This window comes from Lactuca saligna, chromosome 3 (genome assembly GCF_052625555.1).
Source record: "Lactuca saligna cultivar CGN05327 chromosome 3, ASM5262555v1, whole genome shotgun sequence".
Classification (NCBI taxonomy): Eukaryota; Viridiplantae; Streptophyta; class Magnoliopsida; order Asterales; family Asteraceae; genus Lactuca; species Lactuca saligna.
In genome coordinates, this window is record NC_136419.1 from 200847997 (window position 1) to 200861747 (window position 13751).

The 13751-nt window shown below is 34.2% G+C and overlaps 1 protein-coding gene across 1 annotated transcript; it reads left to right on the forward strand.

Annotated features, from left to right (window-relative positions):
- Positions 1–4502: 4502 nt before the first annotated feature.
- Positions 4503–7554, forward strand: LOC145036316 (uncharacterized). Its single transcript, XM_078984763.1, has 8 exons — positions 4503–4527; positions 4760–4921; positions 5011–5256; positions 5366–5801; positions 5904–6182; positions 6271–6833; positions 6950–7097; positions 7551–7554. Exons 1-8 carry the CDS (start codon positions 4503–4505, stop codon positions 7552–7554), a joined length of 1863 nt encoding a protein of 620 aa, XP_078840889.1.
- Positions 7555–13751: the final 6197 nt, after the last annotated feature.

Consider the following 13751-nt stretch of genomic DNA (forward strand, 5'->3'; position numbering starts at 1 on the left):
GATAAGTCAACGCAACAAGTCCTTGAAAAATATCAGGTGATTTGAAGCGCAACCTCCAAGAAATTTATGATGTTGATTCTGGATATGATTTAAGTTCAACTAAGGCTAAAAGAAAGTCAACCGCGGAGGAAACTCCACTCTTGATTCCAAAAATTGAAAAGTGAGTTTCTATCGGTTATAAGACACATTTAATATATTTTGATCATTTGTTTTGGTTATAAAGATATTTTAATTGCTTGGTATGATTTTTATTTTGGGGTATTTAGGATGTCAAATATTATTGGTTTTGAATATTTTTGGATACTTTTATTGTTTTAAATTGGACAAGTTAGTTGATTTTGGTTATAACTCAAATAAAATATATTGCCCCTAACTTGATAAGTATTTCATATATCGCAATTAAAAATTAAGACAAATCAATCAATCAATCAATTTGTATAATAAAAATGCGAAATTCTTAGCTTTCTTCCCCAATTCGCATTCTACTGTAAAATTCGCATTCTTCATTCACCCTCTTTCTTCGCATGTTCCAGTCATTTTTTTTTTAGTTCATTCGCATTTGAGTTGTTTGTCTCACCAAATGCGAAATGAATATTAACCATAATCACCTTCGCATCTTTAACCTCAATCCATACAACCTCATATGCGAAACCCAATTTTGATTTGTATTACCAAATGCGAACATTTTTGCTTTTACACGTGAACTGCATTTGACTCCAATATTGAACAAATCACATTTCACAGTCCTTCTTGACTTCGCATTTTTCTTCACGAATCGTCCCTCAATCAATAACCCAATTAACCCAATTGCGAATCCAAAATCAAAACTTATCTGTTTTCATATGCGAACCCAACTGATTGGCTTTTCAAAATCAAATTCGCAACTCCAAATCGTTCGATTATTCGCCCCAATTCCAAAATCAAATAACAGATCCTTCGTATGATTCATTTAATAACCAAGGCTTCGTTCCAGAAAACATCGAATTTAACAGTTATTCGTTCCCACAATCTTTAACCTCCGTTTAAAATCGATCCCTGTATACAAACCCAATAACCAATCGAACACATACCATTCGAAAACAATAATCATTACACCCTTCAACAGATTTGACATCGCATTTCAAAACAATCGATCTTACTTCATATGCTTGATATATCGCAATTAACAATTAAGACAAATCAATCAATCAATCAATTTGTATAATAAAAATATTGCTATATATGTAAAGACCATATTGCCCCTAACTTGATAAGTATTTGATATATCGCAGTTAACAATTAAGACAGATAAATAAATCAATCAATTTGTATAATAAAAATTCTACTATATATGTATTCTGAATAATAATATCTGCTATTTATGTATTCTGAATAATAAATCTGCTATATCAATCAATCTATGCCCTTAATTTGAAAACAAATAACTGAATGTATATTGCTATTTCTACTTTTTTTTTTTATGTATTCTGAATAAAAAAATTTCTACTATAGTGTATGATATACTTTTTTATTTTTTATAACTGTCATCTTACTCTTTTCCATTTCTTTTACTTCAAAAAGACCATATTGCCCTTAACTTGATAAGTATTTGATATATCGCAGTTAAGAATTAAGACAAATAAATCAATCAATCAATTTGTATAATAAAATTCTGCTATTTATGTATTCTGAATAATAAAATCTGCTATTTATAAAATCATTCTTAACTGCGAAGAAAGAGGGTGAAGAAAGAGGGTGAATGAATAATAAAATTCGCATTCTTTATTCACCCTCTTTCTTCGCATGTTCCAGTCATTTTTTTTTAGTTCATTCGCATTTGAGTTGTTTGTCTCACCAAATGCGAAATGAATATTAACCATAATCACCTTCGCATCTTTAACCCCAATCCATACAACCTCATATGCGAAACCCAATTTTGATTTGTATTACCAAATGCGAATATTTTTGCTTTTACACGTGAACTGCATTTGACTCCAATATTGAACAAATCACATTTCACAGTCCTTCTTGACTTCGCATTTTTCTTCACGAATCGTCCCTCAATCAATAACCCAATTAACCCAATTGCGAATCCAAAATCAAAACTTATCTGTTTTCATATGCGAACCCAACTGATTGGCTTTTCAAAATCAAATTCGCAACTCCAAATCGTTCGATTATTCGCCCCAATTCCAAAATCAAATAACAGATCCTTCGTATGATTCATTTAATAACCAAGGCTTCGTTCCAGAAAAAATCGAATTTAACAGTTATTCGTTCCCACAATCTTTAACCTCCGTTTAAAATCGATCCCTGTATACAAACCCAATAACCAATCGAACACATACCATTCGAAAACAATAATCATTACACCCTTCAACAGATTTGACATCGCATTTCAAAACAATCGATCTTACTTCATCTGCTTGATATATCGCAATTAACAATTAAGACAAATCAATCAATCAATCAATTTGTATAATAAAAATATTGCTATATATGTAAAGACCATATTGCCCCTAACTTGATAAGTATTTGATATATCGCAGTTAACAATTAAGACAGATAAATAAATCAATCAATTTGTATAATAAAAATTCTACTATATATGTATTCTGAATAATAAAATCTGCTATTTATGTATTCTGAATAATAAATCTGCTATATCAATCAATCTATGCCCTTAATTTGAAAACAAATAACTGAATGTATATTGCTATTTCTACTTTTTTTTTTTATGTATTCTGAATAAAAAAATTTCTACTATAGTGTATGATATACTTTTTTATTTTTTATAACTGTCATCTTACTCTTTTCCATTTCTTTTACTTCAAAAAGATCATATTGCCCTTAACTTGATAAGTATTTGATATATCGCAGTTAAGAATTAAGACAAATAAATCAATCAATCAATTTGTATAATAAAATTCTGCTATTTATGTATTCTGAATAATAAAATCTGCTATTTATGTATTCTGAATAATAAAATCTGACCTATAATAATCAATCAATCTATTTGGTTTTTTATGTATTCTGCTATTTATGTATTCTGAATAACAAAAAATTCAATGTGTATTGCTATTTCTACTTTTTTTTTTTATGTATTTTGAATAATAAAACTTCTACTATAGTCTATGATATAGTTTTTTATTTTTTATAACTGTCATGTTACCCTTTTCCACTTCGTTTACTCCAAAACGACCATATTGCCCCTAACTTGAAAATGTTTTGATAAATGCCAATTAACAATTAAGACAAATAAATAAATAAATAAATAAATGGCTTTCGATTTTTCTTTTTATATTTTAACATTTTTGTTAACAAAACAATTATTTTTTAATTGCAAGGTACAATGGAACATATTACTCCTATAAAGGAAATTGACTCAATCAAGGATGATTTCACAATTAAAGTTCGAATCATACATCTTTGGACTCAAAAGTCGAAAACTAAGTATATTGCTATTTATGTATTCTGAATAATAAAATCTGCTACTTATGTATTGTGAATAATAAAATGTAAACAAAATTTATATCTTTGATTCTCTAAAATTAATTCATACATTTTTGTAATGGTTGCAGCATATTTACTTATCTTCTGTAAATAACCTATATTCAACCAACTATTTCCTAATATTCTATACTCCCTTTTTAGATGAAATTTGAATATTAAACTAATTTTTAGTTGTAATCTTTTAAATTCCAAAAAATCAGGAAGAAAATTATATCTAATAAAGATCCAACAACAATAAAATCATATAATCGTAATCTTTTTCCAATATTCAAGCATATAACTTTACCTCAAAACGTGAAATCCAAAATTTTGAAACACCTCATTCGTCTTCTTAATGTTCAATTGTTTCTGCGATTTTTTTTTTCATTAAGCTTACATCAAACTGCTTCATTAAAGTTGTAATCCTCATTCCAGTTCTACTTGCAAGATTTCCATATCCATATGTCAGGTTAGTATTATCAGTTTAGATCACTTTGTTTTCTCTATGAATTTATGGTTGAAATTTACAACAATAATCAATATGCTGGAATAGATGTTTTTCTAATTGTAAAAAAATAATCTTGAATAGATACATAAGATCAATAAGCAATTTATAATCATCACGATTATCGTGTATCACACAATTTTACCTTCATTGATTCCATGGAGATCTAGGGTTTTAACCCCTGATATCATCCGAACCCACGATTGGTTGAAATTGGGGAAACAATAGATTTAAATCGAATAAACCCTAGGTTGGAAATGAGGATGATGAGTCATGATGCTCATCAGGGAAATAATTGATATCAGGTAACTTTTTAAAATCTTCAATTTACTAATTTTTTAAAAATATATTATAAAAGAGTAAATTAATATTTGCAAATTTTGTTAAACATTTTAATAAACAAATTAATAAAGGTAACTTTTTAAATACATTTACTTTATTATTATTATTTATTTAATTCTAACTAACTTCAATTGTATTATATAAACATATTATGTACATAATTTCACATTTCATTTCCTAACCTATGTCTTCTTATGCAGAAAACAACAGTAACATGTACCACATGCAGGCCAAAGAGAAAAAAAGACAAAGAAAAATATATTTGGAAAATAAAAGATCAAAGAAAATAAAAACAATATCAAACGTTCCAAGTATATCATTACAGCATCTCTTCAAAAAAACCATTAACTATAACCGTATTAGTATTTTATATTCCATCTTTTACTGTTATATAGTTGAATACATATATTTAGAAGTTTTATAAGTTATTTCTATTTGCAGATCAATCAACCAACATTGTTCGTCAAACTCAAAATGTCAATTCATTTACAACACCTGCAAAGCATAACACAACCATACAATACTGTCCTTCCTTTACAGATGTTAGAACTCCATTTTCTAACATTACAAATGTTATAAATCCGTTATCTAACATTACGAATGGTAATTATTTATGGTTTTTAAAATATACTATTATCCATTATGTAAATATTTATTTATTTAGTTAACTAATTTATTTTTATTTTATTCAGATAACATTAGTTTCGATAAATATATCACTTCCAAGTTAGCAAAGAAAAGACAGTACCATGTACTTTCAAATGATATGACATCAAAAAATGCATCTACAGTAACAACTTCTTCATCATCAATCAAGTTAAATCCAGGATGTCATAAATTAAAAACGAAGACAAGACATTTATCCCCTATCCCATTGATTGATTTGACAGAAGATGTAGAAAATATACATCAAGTGAACAATGAAAATCGTATAGTTGGTATCTCAAATGGTAATGAAAAAATTAAAATCCATTTTACATTTCAGATACTATGTTCTATATAATTATAAAATTCATTGATATTTTATTCAACGCTTTTATTTTACAGAATATTTGGATCATGGTGATCAAGATGTTGTATGTCAAACATGTCGTGCAAAGTTATGGAGAAATGAATCCATTAGAGGTAAAGAAAATGGGAACACGGATTATTCATTATGTTGTGGTTACGGTAAAGTTCAACTTCCAGACTTAAAGAATGCACCCCCTACTTATGAAAGAATGTTTCGAAATATGGATTCAAAAAGCAAACATTTCATGAAAAACATTCGACGTTACAATTCAATGTTTTCTTTCACGTCGATGGGTGGTAAAATTGACTCTTCAATCAATAGAGGAAACGCTCCTTACATTTTCAGATTGGGTGGTCAAAATTATCATAGTATTGGAAGTCTTTTTCCAGCAAAAGGATCGGAACCAAAATTCTCTCAGTTATACATTTATGACACTGACAACGAAATTACAAATAGACAAAGATGTTTTCGGTATTTTCTCAAACTTCTTATTCATAATCTATTATTATATATATATATATATATATATTATGTATATATTACTAATATTATGTATAAATTTATTTATTTTAGTGGTGAAAAAGATCAATCAACATCAACTGATAGTGATATTGTTAAAGATATTAAGGTGATGTTGGATTCAAATAATGTCTTGGTTAGATCTTATAGAATGGTAAGAGATACTTTTCAAAAAAATCCAGAAGTTGATATGAAATTACGACTTATCGAGAGAAGGGAGCAAGATGGAAGAACATATAACCTACCGACTGCTTCTGAGGTTGCTGCTTTAATAATTGGTGACATTTCGGATTCAATCGAAAAGAGGGATATCGTCGTTCAAACAAAAAAATGGTTGTCTACAACGTATCAGTAAATTGCATCCTTCGTACCTTCCTCTCCAATATCCATTGCTATTTCTATATGGGGATGATGGTTATAGTGTTGACATTCTCCATAGAGGTGTGTCATTTACGACCAACAGCAAGCGTGCGAAATGTACAATGAGAGAATATTTCGCTTATAGGATTCAAGACAGAGATCATTCGTTCTCTCTCATACTTAATTCAAGAAGGTTGTTTCAACAATTTCTGGTAGATGCCTATACTATGATGGAAACGGAGAGAATGTACTACATACGTAGGCAACAACATGTTCTTAGATGTGATTCTTATGAAAATTTACGTAACCAAAAAGCTCAAGGAATGACTGATATCTCGAATGTTGGCCAACGTGTCATATTACCTTCATCCTTTACCGGAGGTGCACTCTATATGCTGCAAAACTATTTGGATGCCATGTCACTATGTAAATGGTTTGGATATCCTGATTTCTTCATAACCTTTACGTGTAATCCCAAATGGCCTGAGATTAAAAGGTTTCTTAAGGATACTTCACTTCAACCAGAAGACAGACCTGATATACTATGTAGGTTGTTTAAGATCAAGCTTGATGCATTCATTAAAGACTTAAGGGAGAATCAAATTTTCGGCAAAGTTCAAGCATGTAATTAAAACTATATTTTTAATTTTTTTATAAAACATTGATCTTATTATTATATTTTAAATATGTTTTGATATCTAATCACATTCTCTTTTATTTTTTGTCAAATTCTTTTACAGATGTTTATACCATTGAATTTCAAAAAAGAGGTTTGCCGCATAGTCATATATGTCTATTCATGCATTCTGACAACAAGCTACCAACTGTTGAACTTATCGATCCAATAATTTCAGCAGAGATACCAGACAGAATTGAAGATCCTGAATTGTATTCACTTGTAAATGAGTTTATGATTCATGGTCCATGTGGAGCTGAAAATATGAATTGTCCATGCATTGTCACACCCCCGAACCAGACGGCGGAAACGTCCGGGGGCTATCGTGACTCATTGAATACCATAACAATGCATACACATGAAACATAACATTATACATCACCAACATTTGGAAATGATACAACTGGTAACGTTTACATTCATTACATTGTTCCAAAAATTACATTCAAAGAAATAACTGTTTGGTACTACTTAATTCACAGCAAAACGTCAGTGAGTACAAATCATCTTCACTTTATCTGTTACCTGAGAATACAAGTATTTTGAAAAACGTCAACATATGAAATGTTGGTGAGTTCATAAGTAGAGTTTGAAATCCAGTGTGTTGTTTGAAACCTTTAGAAAATCCGATATTTTCTAGAAATTGAATGGTGTAATAAAAATAGGTAATGATCCATGAGTATGCTTGTTTGAATTCTATAGATGTAAGCGTAAGAGTTGTGAAATTCGACCGGAAATTCGTAATCGTTATTGAAATCCTAGGAAAACCCGACGTTTTCCTATCGTTGTATCGTTGTATTCCGGAGGCATCGAGAATACCGAGAGTGGTGAAGTGTTGGGACATGCGTTAGTGAAAACGTCAAGTCAACAACCTTACAAGTGATCCTTTTAGGCGTCACTCGTAAATCTTCACGCGACTCGATCCTCCCGGACTTGTAAAGTCCCACGACCGGAGGGAAGGGAGAAGGTACGAAACCTTCGGGGTTTCCCCGCGTCGTCCGAGACCAAATGCAATTGCGAAGGGCCCGAAGCCCAACTCGCAATCGTGAGTTACAGACTTTACTAGCAGCACTGAAGGACCCTTGGGGACCAGCAGCATGTTTGCCATTGAAAGTCCTTTTACGTTATGTCAAGTCGGTAAAACCCAACACTTCGTAAGAGAGAGAGACCTTCTGGCCTTAAGATCAGGTCGTTGGGCTAGCTAGGCTCAACATACAAGATTTTACACTTTTGGGGCCCAAAGATGGTGCGTAGACGTCTGTGCACACTCGCATGTAATCGTAATCGTTATGTTTATGAATCGAAATGTCGTAGCTTCGTCGTGTTAGTGATTTTGGATTTTTATTGGTTCGAGACCGAACCAATTCGTTTGACAACGACTTTTGGTATTGTAGTATATTGTATTTCGTCGACAAGCGTGTTACCATCAATTGGTCAAATTGCATATATTAACTAGCCTTGAAGATTTTCTGTTTTCAGCCCCTCCTTAATTGAAGAATTTACTCTTTTTACCCCTTTATTTAAAAACTTTCCGGTTTGGTTCTTAAATCAATTTTCTTGACATTTTTATACCAAAAATTATTGACATAAGTATTTTTCCAGCAAACTTATCATAGAAAACAGTTTAAGCCCTTGAAACTTCAATTTTCTCGGTTATAGCCCCTATTTTTCGCAACTTTTACATTTTTGACCCAATTTGGAAAAATTTTACAATTTTGGTCCCTTTTAAATTTGGAAAGCATTTTAAACCTTTGAAAAGCATATGGAACACTTATAGCCCACTTTTTTACAGAAAAATGCAGTTTTGGTCCTCCAATTTAGAAAATTTCGCATATTGGGCCTTATTGGGCCGAAAATGTCATATTTAGCCCAATAAGCTTGGAATTTATGTTTTTAACCCTCTAAATAGTATATTTTCAGAAAAATACATTATGTAAACTGTTTTGGTTCATCTCACCCATCAGATTTCGAAATGTTTCATATTAGGCCCTTCAACTTTGTATTTTCAACATTTCTTGTCAAAAAAATTGAGTTTTTAGCCCAAGTTAAGTGGTGTTAAGCTATTTAGCCATTTTCTTAGTATACTTTGCATGTGATAGTCTATTTTGTGTTATGATAAAATATATGACTCGGTTTTTAGCATATCACCCTAGATCTATCAATAAAATCATACAAAACATACATGTAAGCATAGAAATCAACCACAACATACACATAATGATGGATCTTCACATTTTCTTGTATTCTCCCCCATAAAAACTCATAAAAATTCGAAAATAAGGGGATATGAAACTCACCTTGGGTGTTGGTTCGGTTTTTGAAGAAAGAATAGAAGAAAGTTTGGTGATTTTTGGCCTTAGCACCCTTGATGAAGTTTTCGAGTGTATGAAGCTTTCTAAGGTGCAAAATCACGATTTTTGCATGGATTAGAAAGGGATTTGATAACAAAAAGAATATAAATCATAGATCCATGCATAATCTTACCTTAGATGATGTTAATCTTGCAAAAATCCCCTTGAAATCCTCTTGGAATTCTCGAAATTTTTGGAGAGGAAGGAGAGAGTTTCTTGAGAGAATTTTGAGAGAATTTGTGAGGTGTGTGTGTGTGTTGGTTAGCCTCGGCCGAAACAAGAAGAAGGGGGAGGGAGAGAGAGAAGGAAGAAAAGACCTTGAGGTGATGCTTGCATGGATGAATGAGATTTTGCATGGAGATCCTATGGGTAAAAATGAGGTGGCAACCCAAGGTCAACTCTCCCTTTTTCCTTGGGCTTGGGCCGAGAATGGGGAGAGAAGAAAGGATTTTTGGGCTTTTTGCCCCTAAGCCCAACATTAGAGGTAGTGTGGGGTGCTTATTGGCCTTATAAAATAAAATTGTGATTTTTATGCTTCATTAAGCTAGGTTAGGTTAAATTATGGATCAAAGCTTGCGATTTATTTCATTCTAGGTTCCACCTAGCCCAAAATATTGAAATAAATGAATGTGGGTCCAATTAGAGCCCAATTAAGGTTCTAAGCTCATGATAATCTAATTGGAAGCTTATTGGTCCATTTGGATCCAATAAGGAAGTTCTAGTCCAAAATGGACTTAACAAGAACTTCTAGGGTCTTCCAATTGTTTGATGACTATTTGTAGTATTTGTATAATGTATTTGATTGAAGTTTTTGATTCACATTAGTTAGAGTGTATGGATTACATGACACAAAATTTCCAGTTGTGACATCATCCCCCCGTTAGAGGGAATTTCGTCCCGAAATTCTGTTTGAAAGCTAGATTTGAGAATGTTAGAATAGGTGAGGGTACTTCTGTTTCATTTGGTCTTCGCGTTCCCATGTGAATTCTGGCCCACGCTTTGCGTTCCACCGTACCTTCACAATCGGGATGCGACTCTGCTTAGTACGCTTCACCTCCCTGTCCATGATTTCGATGGGTTCTTCGACGAACAGGAGATTCTCATTGATTTCGATTTCGTCCAGAGGAATGACAAGGGTTTCATCTGATAGGCACTTCTTCAGATTAGAGACATGAAACACGGGGTGTACACCATTTAGCTCTGCGGGTAGTTGTAGTCTATATGCTACCGGACCAATTCGAGCGATGATTTCGAAAGGTCCAATGTATCGCGGATTCAGCTTTCCCCTTTTCCCGAACGTATAACCCCCTTCCAGGGCGAGACTTTTAACAGTACTCGATCACCGACCTGAAATTCTAAGGGTTTTCGTCGTTTGTCAGCGTAGCTCTTTTGTCGGTCACGCGATGCTTGCAGTCAAGCCCTGATTTGAACGATCTTTTCTGTGGTTTCGCGAAAGATCTCAGGTCCCGTTAATGTTTTGTCCGACGCATGCATTTTTGCTAGCTGGGTGTCACCTACTTCAGCCCAACATAACGGTGATCTACATTTACGCCCGTAAAGTGCTTCGAAAGGAGCCACCTTGATGCTCGAATGGTAACTATTGTTGTATGAGAACTCGATTAATGGTTGGTGAGTATCCCAAGACTTTCCGAAGTCTATCACGCATGCACGGAGCATATCTTCGAGTGTTTGGATAGTTCTCTCACTTTGACCATCCGTTTGAGGATGATAAGCAGTGCTCATATCAAGGGTTGTTCCCATCGCCTTATGAAGTGATTGCCAAAATCGGGACGTAAACCTACTGTCCCTATCCGAGATAATGGATTTTGGCACTCCATGGAGTCTCACGATTTCTCGTAGGTACAACCGTGTCAGTCTCTCCATCTTGTAAGATTCTTTGATTGGCAGGAAATGGGCAGATTTCGTCAGTCGATCGATTATTACCCATATGGTATCCAGTCCGTCCGACGTCTTGGGTAGCTTGGTGACGAAATCCATTGAAATCCCCTCCCATTTCCACTCGGGAATTTCCGGTTGCTGCAACAATCCTGATGGTTTCTGGTATTCCACCTTTACTTTGGCGCATGTAAGGCACTTGCTGACGTAGGTCGCGATTTCCGCCTTCATGTTAGGCCACCAATAGTGTTGTTTAATATCCAAATACATCTTATCAGAACCGGGGTGAATGGAGTATCGCGTCTTGTGGGCTTCCTTCATGACAACATCTCTAAACCCTCCCAGTTTAGGGACCCAAATACGGTTCATGAAGTAGTATACCCCATTCTCCCTTGTTTCTAGGTTCTTTTCCATCCCGCGCAATGCCTCGCTAGCTCTATTTTCCATTCTCATGGCCTCTGACTGTACCGACGCGATTTGGGTGACTAGATGAGATTGAATGGTGATTGAGAGAGTTTTCGTACGACGGCTAGAGTACTCCTTCCGGCTTAATGCATCAGCTACTATGTTGGCCTTGCCTGGGTGGTACTTAATCTCGCACTCATAGTCATTTAGCAACTCAACCCATCTTCGTTGCCTCATGTTTAACTCCTTTTGGTTTAAGATGTGTTGGAGACTCTTGTGATCTGTGAAGATGGTGCACTTTGTACCGTAAAGGTAATGCCTCCAAATTTTTAGGGCAAAGACTACAGCTCCCAACTCTAGATCATGGGTTGTGTAGTTCACTTCATGCGTCTTTAGCTGGCGGGATGCATAGGCTATGACTCTCCCACGTTGCATGAGAACGCAACCTAAACCCTGATTTGATGCGTCGCAGTAGACTACAAAATCTTCCGTTCCTTCAGGTAGGGATAGTACAGGTGCGCTACAGAGAGCTTGCTTCAAGGTTCGAAATGCGATTTCTTGTTTGTCTGTCCATTTGAATGGTACGCCCTTTTGCGTAAGCGAGGTAAGTGGCTTGGCGATCTTAGAGAAGTTTTGAATGAATCTCCTATAGTAGCCTACTAATCCCAAGAATTGACGAATTTCCGTGGGCGTTGTCAGGATTGCCCAACCTTCTACCGCTTTGACCTTAGAGGGATCCACATGGATTCCATCTCGGCTGACTACATGGCCTAGGAAGTTCACGCTCCGCAGCCAGAACTCACACTTGGAGAGTTTGGCGTATAGCTTTTATGATCGTAGAGTTTCTAAGACTTGTCGGAGATGTTGGCCATGCTCTTCCTTGTTTCGAGAATAGACGAGGATGTCATCGATAAAAACAATGACAAAGTTGTCGAGAAACGGTCGGCAGATTCGATTCATTAGGTCCATAAATGCGGCGGGGGCATTCGTTAGACCGAAGGGCATTACGACAAATTCATAATGTCCGTAACGAGTTCGGAAAGCGGTTTTTGGAATATCCTCTTCCCGGACTCTGAGTTGGTGATACCCGGACCGTAAATCTATTTTAGAAAAATAACTAGCCCCTTGGAGCTGGTCAAATAGGTCATCGATTCGTGCCGGGTGGCAGTAGACAGAACATTGTAAATGCTTCTTTGAGTTCTTCATATTTATGGGAACATTGCAAAGTCCATAGATTAACAAAAAACATGAGGCTAACTGTTGGAAGGGATCAATCAGATATAGGAAAAATAAGAGATTTTGCAAATTGGTTGTTGGATATAAGAGAAGGAAAACTTGGTGGTCCGAACGACGGTGAAACGATTATCGATATTCCGGATGATATTCTCATTAATGATTCACATGATCCTATAGGTTCCTTAATTGAGTTTGTATATCCTTCAATTTTAGAGTACTATAGCGATATAAATTATTTCCAAGAAAGAGCGATACTTGCTCCAAAAAATGAAGTTGTCCAGGAAATAAACGACCGTTTACTTAAGAAGTTTCCAGGAGATCAAGTTGAATATTTAAGTTCAGACTGCATATGTGAATCCGAATTTCTCCATGATCAATTTGATGCAAATCTATACTCTCCTGATGTATTAAATGGACTCAAAGTATCCGGTTTACCAAATCATAAATTAGTTTTAAAAATTGGTGTTCCAGTAATGTTACTGAGAAATATTGATCAGAAAAACGGCTTATGTAATGGCACAAGACTACAGGTGTTATCATTGGGCAAACGTGTTATTGAGGCACGTATAATAACTGGAACTAATATTGGAAATCGGACTTTTATTCCAAGAATGTCTTTAACTCCATCAGAAAAAAAGATTCCCTTCAAATTCACAAGAAGACAGTTTCCTTTGGCTGTATGTTTTGCAATGACTATTAACAAAAGTCAAGGACAATCGTTGTCAAAGGTTGGTCTGTTTCTGAAAGATCCAGTTTTTTCATATGGACAATTGTATGTTGCCTTATCTAGAGTTCAGAGTAGAGAGGGATTAAAATTATTAATTTTAGATAAAGATGACAAACTCACAAATAAAACTTCCAATGTTGTTTATAAGGAAGTTTTTCGAAATTTGTAGCCAACTTTTTTGTAACGTCGTTTTATTCAATTTTAGGAAATCACACTTAATCCATCATATTACTGTATTTTTTATAATTACG

Coding starts and splice junctions, on each gene's coding strand:
- LOC145036316 (XM_078984763.1), top strand. CDS start 4,503: ATGTCTTCTTATGCAGAAAACAACA. Junction 4,922..5,010: donor GTTATCTAACATTACGAATG/GTAATTATTTAT, acceptor TATTTTATTCAG/ATAACATTAGTTTCGATAAA. Junction 6,183..6,270: donor GTCGTTCAAACAAAAAAATG/GTTGTCTACAAC, acceptor TGATGGTTATAG/TGTTGACATTCTCCATAGAG.